Below are 15,323 nucleotides of genomic sequence, written 5' to 3' on the forward strand. Positions count from 1 at the left end.
TGATTAAAAAAATAATAAGTATTGTGATAAGTTAACTAATACTATTATCTACATCTAAAACAATTTAATTTAGTTTTATTACTTCTCTTGGTATATCACATGTATTTAGATATATCAGTAATGATTGTTGAGTTTTTTTTATAATATCAGTTTGTTTTATTACTACTCTTGGTATATCACATGTATTTAGATATATCAGTACTGAATGCTGAGTTTTTTTTTATTATATTAATACTGATACTGAATGCTGAGTTTTTTTTATTATATCAGTACTGATACTGAATGCTGAGTTTTTTCAGGGTAAATTCCAAAAAAACCCTTGTGGTTTGTTTTCTAAAAAAAAAAGAGCGTGTTATACGCCGTTACCCGAAAAACGGAAAATGGCTTAACGGTGTTAAAAGTGGTGACGTGGCAAAGGGTAAAATTAGAAAAAGAGATTTTTTTTATTTTTTTATTTTTCTTTCTTAAAAACCAGCAATGTTAGGTGCTATAGAAATGGAAGAAGACGTGAAGAAATTCGAGGAAACAAAGATCGGCGTCAAGGGCTTATCAGATTCCGGCATCACTTCCATCCCCAGATTCTTCATTCATCCACCTGAATCATGACCAGATCTCCATCCAAATCCATCTCAAACATCTCTCACAATTTCTACTATCGATCTATCCGCCATTAATTCCGATCGCACCAAAATCATCAATCAAGTGAAAGAAGCTGCAACAAATTGGGGCTTTTTCCAAATAATCAACCACAGAATCTTTCAATCAGTTCTTAACTCTACTCTGCAATCAATCAGATCCTTCCACGATCAACCTCACGAAATCAAATCGAAATACTATGAACGCGAAGAAATCGACGGAGTCATGTACGCTAGCAACAATGATCTGTATCGAACAAAGGCAGCGGCGTGGCATGACTCGTTGCAGATTTGGGTGGGAGCGCCGGCGCCGGTGAAGGCGGAGGAGATAACTGCAAACAAAATTTCTTCGCGTGTTTTGCTTTTTCTTTTACCTGATATATATAAATTAATTAGTTTTGTTTATAATGATTTTAGGTTCTTATTACCTTAAGAACTGGAAAACTAATATTGAAGATCATAAACACATGTCCGGGAAATTTCCAGAATCCAGATTTCAGGAAATTTCAAATTTCCAGGTTTCTGGGAATTTCCAGATTTCTGGAATGGAATCAGAATTAAAAAAAGAAGAGAGGAGAAGAAGAGAGGAGGAGAAGAAGAAAGAAGAAGAACAAGAAGAGTGGAGGAGAAGAAGAAGAAAAAAGAAGAAGAAGAAATAAAAAAATAAAAAAAATATCTTTTTCCAATTTTACCCCTTGCCACGTCACCACTTTTAACACCGTTAAGCCATTTTTCGTTTTTCGGGTAACGGCGTATAACACGCTCCTTTTTTTTTTTTGTAAAAACAAACCACAAGGGTTTTTTAGAAATCCATGAAACCACAGGGGGTTTTTTTAGAATTTATTTTTTTTTATTATATCAGTACTTTAATTTTATTTTATTGCTGCTCTAAAGTTATATTTTATAATTCCAATTTTATTGCTGCTCTAAACTGATAATACTAGTAACACGTGGTGAATTTTAAATTTGGACAATTTTTTTTTAATTTTATTTGGGGATTGGGGATTTTCCGAAACCCGTGAAGAACCATGCGGGCGGGTGCGGGTACCGAAAAATCCCCGAACATTTTTTTTGAGATTCTCCAAAATCGCCCCCGAAAATATTGGTGGCGGAATGGGGAATGCAAAACCGCCCCGCCTGCCCCGTTTCCACCCCTAAATGTTTGGCTTAAAGTGTTATTTAATCCATGATTTATCCATGATTTATCCAAAATTTTGTCATTTGACCCTTTACCTATTATTTTGTTGTATTTTATCTCTGGATTATCCCAATTGGTCAAATTTCACTCAATTTCGATGGAGACTTGACGAAACTGTTAACCTCTTAATATATGGTGATATTTTGACATTTGGACTTGACACGTGGCAGTCTTAAAGATTATTTTCCATATAGATTTTCTTATTTGAAAATAATTAATTAGATTAAACAAAACAATTTTCAAAAATAAAACTTATGAAGTCTAGTGTCAAAATATCGTCACGTGTCAATAGGATAATAATTTTGTTAATTCTTCATTTAAATTTGGGTGAAATTTCATCAATTGGAATAGATTATGGGCTAAAAATGATTAAATAATAAATTATAGGCTAAATGATAAAATTTTAGATAAATCGAAGGCCAAATAAGGATTTAAACCTTTATTTCAGTGGTTAAGTGTTGTAAGTCCTTTAAATTAGAGATATTGAATTTGAAACTATCATCATATCAAATTTTAATTGGCAAAATATTTAACACGGATATCTAATGGTTCTCAAACCGAGTAATAAATTTAATTATATAATAAATAAAATAAATACATGATTCTGTTGCTAAGACTTAATTATTAGACCTAATTTGCCCAAATTTGAATAGAAAGTAGTTGAGTGATATATAAATAATACCTTAGTCTATATAAAAAAGGTTTAATATATCATTTGCTCCCTAAATTTATTTGAAAAAGGTTGATTGATTCCCTGAAGTTTTAAAGTATCCGGATAGTCCTCTGAATTTGAATAAAATGTTCAGTGAGCTTCTTAAACTTGCATAAAATGTAATCAATTGATTACTCGGTTATAAAAAAAGTGAATTAAATACATAAAACATATTGTACACGTCTTAAAAAAAAGGCTTAATGCTTCTCCAGCCCCCTTAACTTGTCCAAATTGGTCATTTTACCCCTCCAACTCATCGAATGTCCTATTTACCCATTTAACTCCATAAAAATGGTATTTCTCGCCCCATTAACTTGTCCAAATTTGTCATTTTACCCCTTCTCAACTCATCGAATATCATATGTACCCCTTAGCTCCATAAAAGTGGTATTTCTTACTACTTATGATCTTATTTACCCTCTTAACTCCATAAAAATGGTATTTCTTACCCCTTTATAGTAGTCAAAAAAGTCGAAAAGAGAAAGAACGAATAAAAAATACAAATAACAAGAAAATTAATATAAACAAGTTAAATACATTATATGTAGGGATAATGTACCAAAATAGCCCTATGATTGTTGGGGAAGTATCAATTTAGGTTCCACTTACAAAATAGCATAAATATAGGTTTAACGTTTAAAAAAAGTTATCAATTTAGGTTTCGATAATGGATTGTAAGGGGTGAAAAATACCACTTTTATGGAGCTAAGAGGGTAAATAGAACATTCTATGAGTTGGGGGGATAAATGAACAAGTTGAGGGGGTAAGAAATACCACTTTTATGGAGTTAAGGGGGTAAATAGGACATTCGATGAGTTGAGGGGGTAAAATGACTAATTTGGACAAGTTAAGGGGGTTGGGGAAGCATTAGGCCTAAAAAAAAGTAAAACAATCAAGGTCGGGGTATTGCGGTTGTAATATTAGAGAATATAAGATTTATATAGTTGATCAAGTAATAACTTCATTTGTACTCTATTCTTGAATTGTGTAATAACATTTTAAGACACGTGGAATACATCTTCCGCATTTAACTTACTTTTTTGCAACCGAGTGATCAATTGATTATATTTTACGCAAGTTCAATAGGCTAATTGAAAATTTTATTAAAGTTCAGGAGCTATCAGGACACTTTGAAAGTTTAAGGAGCCAATCAAGCTTTTTGGATAAGTTCAGGGAGCAAATGATATATTAAGCATGTAAACAATGAAACTAATTAACAACCATGAATTAGTTTTAATAAAAACAATTCATGTGATACATTATAAGCAAAAGAAAATATTTAACTAATACACTTTGACGGTCATCTATGGGCGAGAGTAGCGTCATCAAAAATATTTTACGGCCGTATGAGAGTCTATCAGGTCAGTCGGTTAACTTGCGAAAGTCGGGGTTTTCTTTAATATGAACGTTCCAAGGGGAACCCAGGACGACATCAAAAACTTGTTGGACGTCCATAGCCCGCTGAATACAGGTAGGTATCTTCGACTCCCATCATTAATTGGCAGGAGGAAGCGGTCAGTTTTCAGTTATCTGATAGAGACAGAATGTGGCTGTCACTGTTCAGCTAGAGTGGTAGCTATTATCTAGGAAAGGAGGTCTGGTTGAAAGCGGTCCCCTCCTATTGTATGAGTATCTTCTTACTCCATATTTCAATATGGGACGAATTACAAAAAATGATGAATGTCTCCTGGTGGGGCTCTTCGAAAGGTAGCAAAAAAATTCAATGGGCTATGTGGGAACGTCTCTGCTCGGTAAGCAAGCTTTGTCCTTAATTTCCAATACTAATGTTCTTACGTGTAGGATACTCATAGCTAAATATTTCCCCGATGGTACCTTTTGGACGGCTCAAGGGGATAGTAACCCGAGCATTGTGTGGAGGAGCATTTGCCGAAGGGTGCAGATGGCAGAAAGCTTGTTCTGATTTCTTGTGATAATTCTTTTGACTAGGTTTCATTGCCTCGTGATGTTAGGATGTTAGCTGTAGCCGATTTTGCTATTTAATCTAATCTAATATTTTATTAAAAAAAAAAAACTGATACACTTTGTTACATTATCAAGTCAATGTCACATTAGCAAAATGAAAATCAATAATTCAATGTGAAATATCAATATAGTTACACCATTAAATTTCTCATTTTGCTTAGGATGTGCTACGCATTATTCTTTTAAAATAGGTGTATTACAATATTTCTCTACCTGAAAATGTATTTGCATGAAACATACGAAAATTAATTTATCTAAATAAGATAAAGAGATACAATTTAAAATCCAAATTTATCTATTAACGTTTTCTGAAAAATACAAATATACTCCTAACCTAAAAAATGATTAATGTTTTCAATTTATAGTAATTTTAGGTTTAGATAACGTCACATGAAGCAGTTTTGAATTCAGGTAACAGTTAAAAGTGTTTTAAGTCAGCCAAAGAGAATTTAGATAAAATATACAGATGCATGTTGAGATAGATCACATGATAGCACAAGGAGATGAATTCGGAGGATCATAAGCCAAACCAACGAATTCACAACGAGGAGGACCTTGACAACAAGGCACCGGAACAGGAACAGGATCAGGCTTTGGTTCAGGCTTTTTCGGCGGTGGCGGCTTGACCTCTTCTACTGTGACTAACTCTACATAGGATTCCAGTTTCTTTCTTAGTTTCTTTGTCAAACATGCTGCATCCACTCTCTCTCCAATTATCACCAACTTATCTTTCTCTTCTCCTTCTAATGCCACAGACATCACTCCGTCTGCCACCGATGCTGTCTGCAACGCCTTTCTCCGGCATTTCTCGCAGCATCCCATGAATTTTATCACTATCTTTTGCTGCACAATTCAATCCATTACTCGTACAATCATATATCAACAATATTAATTCATTTCGATACGTTCTAATAAATTAAGGGGACATATAGTTATCCGAGGGGAGCAGAAAGAAAATGTGCAATTTCAAAACTTCTTGCTGGTTAGAATGTCGGAGATTGAAAGGTGATCCAAATATGGAAATTGCTTATAAAAAAATCATTTTCCGCTAATAAAACATGAAATTTCATCTTCTCGTGAACGTTGAGATGACTAACCTTCATTTCGTTATGTAAAAGTTACAGTAGCGAGTTTAGTTCAATGTTGTTGATTGGTTGAATGAGTTGTGAGGGGAGCAAGGACAAGAATTGTGGGGTTTTTATAGTAAAAATAAGTTGAAGAAAGAAGAGATTTGACAATTACAAAATTAGATTATAATATATATATATATATATATATAATGGTTTTGCATGGAATTTTAGGGAATGATCCCCTTTTTATGGGTTCAACACGTCCTTGCCATGTTTTGGAATTTGAATAAGAAAATCCAGTTTAGAAGCAGTGTTAGGTCAATGTTTATTCAATTGATTATAAAGTCAAGTCCACTGTTAATATATAGTATATTAACCATCACATGGCCGATTTGGATTGAACCATCAGTTAGCCAGGTCAACTCATGAAATTGTTTCTCAATTTCATTCACAAGTTGACCTGCCCTTAAGGGTTGGACCGAATACCCTGAATCTGATGTCAAATTCATATAGGCTAATGGATGTTTTGTTTTGTATTACAAGCTTTGAAATCATGTTTAGGAAAGCATTCCTACAAAAAAAAAAAAAAAATTGCCATATTAATAAACTGTTTAATTACAATGTTTCAATATAAATTGGTAAATACTTGAGGTCTGTTTGGTTTAGCTGTTGTTTATTGTTAAGATTTGCTATTTACTATTGTAAAAAACTAATAGGAGGCGTCTAACTAAACATCTAAAACTCTTGATTTTAAAGTGAAAACACAAACAAAATGCATTAAATAACCCTTAAATCTTCAAAAGAATATTGCATAAAAAACAATTAATTTAATGAAAGACATTCTCAACAATAAATTTAAAGGATAAAGCTTCTAACTTCATCATTTAGATTATTTTGCAATGGAGAACAGAAAAATATTTTTTGGAAATTAGAATTGCTCTCCAAATAAGATATCATCAAGCTCATTAAATACATCAATTGGTTCCAACATTTTTTTATCAATAAAGGTTGGGACGAGTAAGTCCAGGAGCCTGACATCCCAGCCAGGTTGGCACCTCAGACCCCTAGACCAACAAACCAAGTATCATAAATAAATAAAAAGAGTTCGTACATGAAGGAGAAAAATTAGAAAAGTGGAAAATTAAGAAAAGCAAAAATTAGGAGCGTTACAAATATCATTCAAAATAAACGAATGACAGAACATTGGGGAGGTTGCCCACCACCTTATGCCGGTTGTTGAAACTCCGAAACGAGCAAATGCGTCTACGGCTCGATTTCCTTCCCTGAAGATGTGTGTGACAATTCTATCCATTTCAGAACATTGATAGAGGCATTTCAGCCAACGCTGCCGGATATTCCAGGGAACCAATTGAGATCTTTGCCGAAGTAAAGTTACCACGTGTGATGAATCGGATTCGATCCACAACCGCGACCAACCTCTTTCCCAAGCGATATCTATTGCAAAAATTACTGTCAGAATCTCCGCAATAAAAGGCTAGCGTGGAGGCAATGGGGAAAGCATATAGATCAAGGAAACAAATTCTTTCATGGTATCAGATTTTCAAGATATATATCAAAACTCTCCCTTTTCATGCCGTCCTCTACTACTTCTTCTTCTTCTCCGTTATTCAGCCTTCTTCTTTTCTTTCTCTCTTCTCCAACCATGTCGGACTCTAGAAACAAATTTCATCTAGCTCTAGCCGTATCTAATATCTAGGGATGTAAACGAGGCGGGGCGGGGATTGGAGTTCCCATCCCCGTTCCCCGACTAAACGGGGAATCCCCATACCCGCCCCGCGAAACAAGCGGGGACAAAATTCATCCCCGTCCCCGCCCCGTGGGGAATCCCCGACCCCGCGAGTATCCCCGTTTACCCATTTAAAGTTTAAAAAAAATATGAAAAAAGAAATAAATGAAAAAATAGAGAAAAAAGAAAGAAAATAAGAAAATATGATGAACAAATATTTTTATGCGTATTAATCATAGGTTCAAAGTAACTCTTTTTATACGTATTACCATATTTAACAATTTTGGTATGTGAATAATATGTAACCTTCTTGGGAGGATGCAAAGTAACTCTTCATGAAGATATTAATTGGACTTCAACTTTATCAAGCAACATCACTTAGTTTAGTATAGAATTAATATTTAGTCTTTAAAGCTCATTAAATTTGTTGTCCACCTGATGTGGATTTTAGACATATATCATTAAATTTGTTGTCCACCTGATGTGGATTTTAGACATATATCAGCAGTGTAGATAAATATTCAACTAGTGAAGATGCAAATGGTACACCCCTTCAATATGTGCAACTATTGCACATTGCGCAAACTCAGTTTTCAAAACAATTACATTCATTTTATTTCTTTATTAAACGGGGATTAAACGGGTAATCCATCGGGACACAATACGAGGCGGGTTCGGAGATCCCCGCGAAGCGGGGATACCCTTTTCCATCCCCGCTAACGGGGCACATATTAATCCCAATCCCCGCCCCATAATAAAACGGGGCGGGCCCGTTAGGGACGGGTAATCCCCGCCTCATTTACATCCCTACTAATATCAAAACACACATCCCAGAAACACTTGAGATGGAAACTTCTCATTATGCTACTTGGGCCGAGTTATTCAAAGTACATTGCAAATTGCATCAGGTGATTCAACATATCATCCCTTCCACCACTTCTACCACCGCGACAACACCATCCAATGATGATACCGAAGACGATCTTTGGTCCACTCTTGATGCCACTGTTCTTCAATGGATCTATGCAACTATTTCAAGTGATTTATTACACAGAATTCTCGTCCCCGATGCTACGAAAATGGAAGCTTGGAATCGCCTTCATGACATTTTTCAAGATAATAAGCACTCTCGTGCCATCTCCCTCGAACAAGAATTCTCTAACACCGTCTTGGCCGATTTTCCAAATGTCTCGGCATATTGTCAACGTCTCAAGATTGTGGCGGATCAATTACAAAATGTTGGTTCTCCGGTGCCAAATAATCGACTAATATTACAAATGGTGGCAGGATTAACTGATGCCTACAACAACATCAAAACTTTAATTTGACAAAGTGACCCTCTCCCTGAGTTCTATCCGGCTCGATCGATGCTTATGTTGGAGGAAGCTAGATTTGCAAAAAAAACGGCAATACAAGCTAATTCGGGGATGGTTCATCACCACCACCGACACATCTCCTTCTTTTCACAGCAAACGGGGCGGAGACCGGAACAACCAGCTACGAAACAGGGGCCGAAGCGGTGGCCGGACTTCTTACCGCGGTAACAATGGCGGTCGTCAATTTGTTGGACGCAACGGACAGCAGCACCATTTTTTTCCTAGTTGGGGCCACAATTCTCCACAATGTCCATGAGCCATACCACCAAGTCCATATCCTTCCTTCCCTTGGGCAGCCCCTACTCATATGCCACAGCCTCATCCCCAATCTGGCATTCTTGGTCCTCATCCACAACAGCAAGCATACTCGGCCATGCCCACTCCGACCGACATTGAGGCTGCTATGCATATAATGGAACTTAATCCACCGGCACCGACTTGGATCATGGATACGAGGGCATCCTTTTATATGACTTCCTCCGAAGGTAATCTCCCGTCCTATTTTAATTTGAGCAATTCACATGGTATAATTGTTGGAAATGGCCATATTATTCCAATTCGCGGTTACGGACACATAAAATTATCACACCGACACACACCAGTAGCTTTAAGACGTTTCTTGCGTGCTCCTAACCTTGTTAAACATTTGGTTTCAGTTCGTCAATTTACCAAAGATAATAATGTTTCAATCGAATTTGATCCTTTTGGGTTTTCCGTGAAGGATTTATAAACAGGAAATTCGCTCATGAAATCTACTAGCCAAGGCGAACTATATCCCATCACTACAACTTCTACTACCCACCAAGATCATTCTTCTCCTTTTGCTTGTGTTAATTTAGCACCTAAATTTTGGCATGAACGTTTGGGACATCCAGGCCAACCTATTTTTTATTGTCTTTGCAAAAAAAAATCTATTTCATGTAATAGCAAATGTGATTCCTCTATTTGTCATGCTTGCTTTTTGGGAAAACATGTTAAATTGTCGTTTATTGATTCTACTTCGGTTACTTATTTACCGTTTGATATTGTTCATTTTGATTTATATGGACCTCTCCGGTTGTGAGGTCATGGGGGCATCGCTATTATTTGTTGATTTTGGATGATTATTCTAATTTCTTATGGACCTTTCCTAAGTTTTTTTTAATATTTTCTTAATTTTCGCACGATTGTACGCACACTTTTTGAACGAGAAATTAAAACCATCCAATGTGACAGTGGCAGGAAGTTTGATAATAAACAATTTTGGGACATGTGTAAATCTAATTAATAATATGATTTGCACCCTCCTTGCCCACGCCTCAATTCCTTCATCTTTTTGGAACCACGCTCTCACCATGTCAACCTATCTTCTTAACATTTTACCTAGCAAAGTCTTATCCTATCAATCTCCTCACCATATCCTTTACCAAAAATCACCAATCTATTCTCATATTCGTATTTTTTGATGCTTTGTTACCCTCTTTTTCCTTCTACCACCATAACTAAACTCCAACCTCGCTCTAGACATATAGCTTCTTCTTGGGTTTTCCAACCAATCATCGATGATATAAATGTTATGATCTTACGACTAATAAAATTTGTCTGAATCGACATGTGTTATTTGACGAGTCCTAATTCCCATTTGCAAAAATCACACCTTCCCCACCTACTAATTATTCTTTTCTTGACTCCCCTCTATCTCCTTATCTCTTAAAACATCTTCTTTCAAATGATCCAGCCCATTCTCGGCCCCTAAGCCCAATACACACTTCTCCTATAAACACAAGCCTCACCTTACCTTCCCCCTCACCTACTATACACACTCCACTACGCCCAACAGCCCACCCGCCCCAATTACCCACCACACTTCCCTAAACTGTCCAATCATCCCCCCCCCCCAAATTGGGCCGATCCAACCAGAGCCCACCCCAAATCTGCCTAATTCGCCTCCTCCTTTTATGACCAACCCTCAACCCCACCCAAACCAAACTCGACCCATAACTCGTAGTCAACACGGTATACATAAACCCAATCCCAAATACAGTCTTCATACCCAAACCTTCAAATCTCATATTCCCTGCAACCCTCTAGCTGCCCTTCGTGATCCGAATTGGAAAATGGCTATAGACGACGAATTCAATGCTCTAATTAAAAATAGTACGTGGGATTTAGTACTGCGTCCACTTGGAGTTAATATTATTCGGTCCCTATGGATTCTTACTCATAAAGAGAATGCTAATGATGTGTTTGAAAGACATAAAGCCCGTCTTGTAGGTGATGGAAAAACTCAACAGGTTGACATTGATTGTGGGGAGACATTCAGTCCAGTCGTCAAGCCCGCTACCATCCGCACTGTTCTTAGCTTGGCCTTGTCTAAGTCATGGCCACTCCATCAACTCGATGTGAAAAATGCTTTTCCTCATATTGGACTCGATGAAATTGTTTATATGTATCAACCTATGGTTATCGCGATCCTCAGTTTCCTAATCATGTCTGCTTGTTACGCAAATCATTTTATGGTCTCAAACAGGTGCCTAGAGCTTAGTACAAACGGTTTTCCGACTATGCTTCATCCATTGGTTTCACAAATATCAAATGTGACAATTCTTTATTCATATTAGGCATGGCACTCAGATTTCTTATCTCTTACTCTATGTTGATGATATAATATTAACAGCTTCTTCTGATGGTCTGCGGACACATATCATTAATCTTTGTAGTTCAGAATTTGCTATGAAGGACTTGGGACAACTTCACTCTTTTTTTGGTATTTCAGTCACTCATCATAAAGATGACCTTTTTTTATCCCAACGGAAGTATGCTACAGACATTATTGAAAATGCAGGAATGTCCAGCTGCAAACCGACCGCCACACCAATTGACACCTTCAGATTACGTCTTGAGTAACTACTCCACCATGTGGCTCCTCTTATCTCCGTAATGGATTGATTTTGGCATCTTTGACTTCTTTGCTTCTAAATTGACTCAGAAAAAAACGGATTAAAAATTAAATGGCCCCTTCAAAGTTGATTTCCCTCTAAGTTTACTTCAGGTCTTTTCTTTATTTCCCTCAAATCTCCCCATAATTTCCCTTAAGAGGTTTTCCTCAGATCTATGACGGGTGATTTCCCTCAAATCTTCTTATAGCTTCCCTAGTTTCCCTCAAGATAGTTTTACCATTTCTCTCAAATGGTTTCCTCACGTCTCCTCGTGGTTTTCCTTAGTGAAAGTTGTTGAAACACCTTTCCACATAATTTTGATTTGACAAAATTGTTTAAGTGTAATTAAAAAATATTCTAAACACACTAAGTTTAAATGCTTTGATTTATTCTACTAATGTGTTTGTTCAATGTTGAGTTAAATTGTTTATAAGACACAAAGATTAAAAAGCCCAAAGCCCAATACGGAAGTCAAAGCCCAAGTCAAACAGTTTAAGGCAACTCGGCCCGCGTATGTCAAAACGCTGTCGTTATGTACAAAACGCAGCTCAGCGGAAGAAGGATCTAGAAGACCTTCGTGGAACAACTTCGGGACGAAGCTGCTGAGTTGATTCGACAAAGAGTACAAGACAGCAGCTGGCCAAGAACAACCTCCAGACAAAGTGTTTCCACTTTGGGTAAAGTTCAGAAGACACAGAATGCTGTCTAGTTGACCTTACCATAAATGGAGAGACATTCTGCCGAGCTGACCAAAAGCTGACCGAGGACAGAAGATACTCAAATCTGATTGGCCGAGAGCTCTGAGCAAGACAGGATGACAACGACAGAAAGCCATTTCCCTCCAACGGTTATTTCGAAATTCGAAATGACCGATGTCTCAGACGTCTCTATAAATAGTGCCCTTCAGTTGCTTCATTAAACACAGAACTTGATCAAGCCATTACGCTGACCAAATTTCTACGCAAAGTTCTGCAAGAAAAAGCAAAGCAATCTTACACTAAATTTCACATCTTTTGTGTAAAAGTCTAGAGTGATTATTCAATCATCTAAGGTGTCTTAGCAATCGTTGGTTAGGACAAACACTTATCATTTCTAGAATTAGAAAGGAGAGGCTGAGTACTCGGTTATAGTACTCAGCGAGAGATTAGGGTTGAGTAGAGGTATAGAGGAAGGTACTCTTGTTATACTCAGTTGCTAAGATTGTAAAAGGTTTGATGCTCTACCGTTAAAGAGCTCAGTAGAGAATTCGAAATCTCGGAACGTGTTCCGGGGACAGGACGTAGGCTTGGAGGCTGAACCTGGATAAATCTGCTGAGTAATATATTTCTAACCTTAAACTCCTTTATTTATATATTGCTTGCTTAAACAAAAAAACTGACCAAGTAAAGAGGTCAAGCTGAGTTGTGCGCATTGGATATCTGAGCTCAGGAATAGACTCTAAGTGCTATCTCCTGACTCAAGTAAAGAAATTGACCTAGTCACCAGCTGACTAAGCCAGTATCTTGCTATTCACTCAGCGCCGCTGTTAAAACCTTTTTCTCACGAAAAAGAAGTCTGCCCTAACTTAAAATTTTTAAATAGTTCCTAACCCCCCCCCTTGGAACTATACTTGTAACGTTATAAGGGACCAACAAGTGGTATCAGAGCTCTAAAAGCTCACTGTAAAAGGTTTAACCACTTTGAGCTGATCCCCACTATGGGCGAAAACAGCACTCGGTTTCTCCCAGGAAACCAAACAACTCAGATCTTACCTGAGGGGCTGTCCATTACTCGGCCTCCCCTATTCTTCGGGTCTAACTATACCTTCTAGAAGAATAGGATGAAAAATTTCATTCAGGCTACAAATATGAGTGCCTGGCTATCCATAGTCCAAGGCCCATTTGTACCTGTCGAAGTTGTGGCTGCCCAAACAGTTGTTAAAGCTGAGGCCAAATGGACAGAGGATGATCTCAAGAAGCTAAAAAATCATGCTTCGGCTATAAACATGCTTCACTGTGCACTCGATGCTGCAGAATATAATAAAATCTTAGGTTGTGAGTCGGCGCAAGAGATCTGGAAGAAGCTGGAGGTCACCTACGAAGGAACCAATAAAGTAAAGGAGTCCAAGGTGAACCAGCAGATGAGACTGTACGAGCTGTTCGAAATGAACAATGATGAGGGAATATCTGACATGAATGCAAGGTTTACAAACATCATAAATGAGCTCAAGAGACTTGGGAAGATCTTCACTGAGGAAGAACAAGTCAAGAAAATTCTCAGGAGTCTTCCTAAAGACTGGCAAGCAAAGAAGACCGCTGTTGAGGAAGCTCAGGACTTAACCACCTACAAATATGATGAGCTCATCGGCTCGCTGCTGACCCATGAGATATCAATGAAAAACTTCGAGGTGAAGGAAAAGTCTGAAGACAAGAAGCAGAAGTCTCTTGTCATGAAAGCTGACTCCACTGATGGGAGCTCAACAGATGATGAAGAGATGGCTATGTTCACAAGGAAGATGAAAAGGCTGTTCAGAAAGAATGACAAATATTCTAAAAAGCCTTACAGAAAGTTTGATAAGTATAAAGCTGAGTCCAGCGACAGCAAATACAAGAAGGACAACTCAAAGCCCATTACATGCTTTGAATGTCATCAAACTGGCCATATCAAGTCTAGCTGCCCCACGCTGAGGAAAGAAAAGAAGAACAGCAAAAAGGCAATTGTGGCAACATGGAGCGACAGTGATGAGTCTTCATCAACAGAAGCTGAGGCCACCGAGTCAGCGAAGATATGCTTCATGGCTGACGAACTTGCTGAGCCGTGCGTCTCTGAGCATGCTGACCCCTCCATTGCATCTGATGATGAGGAGCAATCAAATGAGGTAATATCACTTTCCCAGCTCAGAAACGAAATGGGTAATGCCCTGAGTGACCTCTATATACTTGTCAAAAAGTGTAATAAGAAAATTAGAGCACTCAGCAGGCGCTGTGACGAGGTTGAAGAGGTCAAGCTAAGTGACCTCAGATTCCTTCTTCAGGACAACTCAACTTTGCATGATAACATGGAGATCATACATAAGTCTGTCTCTGAAGTCCAATCAGATTCAAAGAAACTGAGAAAGGACGTCACAAATATCCAGAACCAACTAAAGGTTCAAAACAAAAGAAATATTCCTCTGAACGCTTAGTACCGAAGTACTGGTCAACAGAGATGGAATCCCCAGCGGAATGTCCAGTGTGACTTCTGTGGGAAGAAAGGACACACCACAAAGGTGTGCTGACACGCTCAGCACTGGGGTGCTGACTAGTTAGTGAGAAATCCTAAACAGAAAGTCAGCTGTGACTTCTGTGGAAAGAATGGCCATACTGTTCAAGTATGTCGCCATAAAATAAAATATGACGCATTACCTGTTGAACCTAACAAGCAAGGACCCAAAAAGAATTGGGTACCTAAAAGTAACTAGCTACAATGCAGGTAAGCCTGAGGTGTGCTGAGAAGTCAAAGATGTGGTATATTGACAGCGCATGCTCGAGGCACATGACTGGTGATGAAACTCAGTTCATCACGTTTGAGCGTAAACGAGGAGGAAACGTAAGTTTTGGAGACAACAAAAAGGGTAAGATAGTAGGGTCAGGAACCATCGGAGGTAATCCTACTATTGAGTCAGTCTCCCTAGTCAGCGGACTCAAATATAACTTACTCAGCGTA

General features: G+C 37.8%; 1 protein-coding gene and 1 pseudogene across 1 annotated transcript; one reads left to right on the forward strand and one right to left on the reverse strand.

Moving 5' to 3' along the window:
• Window positions 1-4,794: 4,794 nt before the first annotated feature.
• On the reverse strand, window positions 4,795-5,752 carry LOC136220847 (heavy metal-associated isoprenylated plant protein 47-like). The gene is made up of 2 exons (XM_066008668.1): window positions 5,626-5,752; window positions 4,795-5,371 (listed from the first exon to the last, which is right to left on the reverse strand). Exons 1-2 carry the CDS (start codon window positions 5,629-5,631, stop codon window positions 5,012-5,014), a joined length of 366 nt encoding a protein of 121 aa, XP_065864740.1. The 5' UTR covers window positions 5,632-5,752; the 3' UTR covers window positions 4,795-5,011.
• A 2,438-nt stretch (window positions 5,753-8,190) lies between these two features.
• LOC136217319 (uncharacterized) lies at window positions 8,191-8,889 on the forward strand (annotated as a pseudogene).
• Window positions 8,890-15,323: the final 6,434 nt, after the last annotated feature.

Source organism: Euphorbia lathyris, chromosome 2 (assembly GCF_963576675.1).
Source record: "Euphorbia lathyris chromosome 2, ddEupLath1.1, whole genome shotgun sequence".
NCBI classification, from domain to species: Eukaryota; Viridiplantae; Streptophyta; class Magnoliopsida; order Malpighiales; family Euphorbiaceae; genus Euphorbia; species Euphorbia lathyris.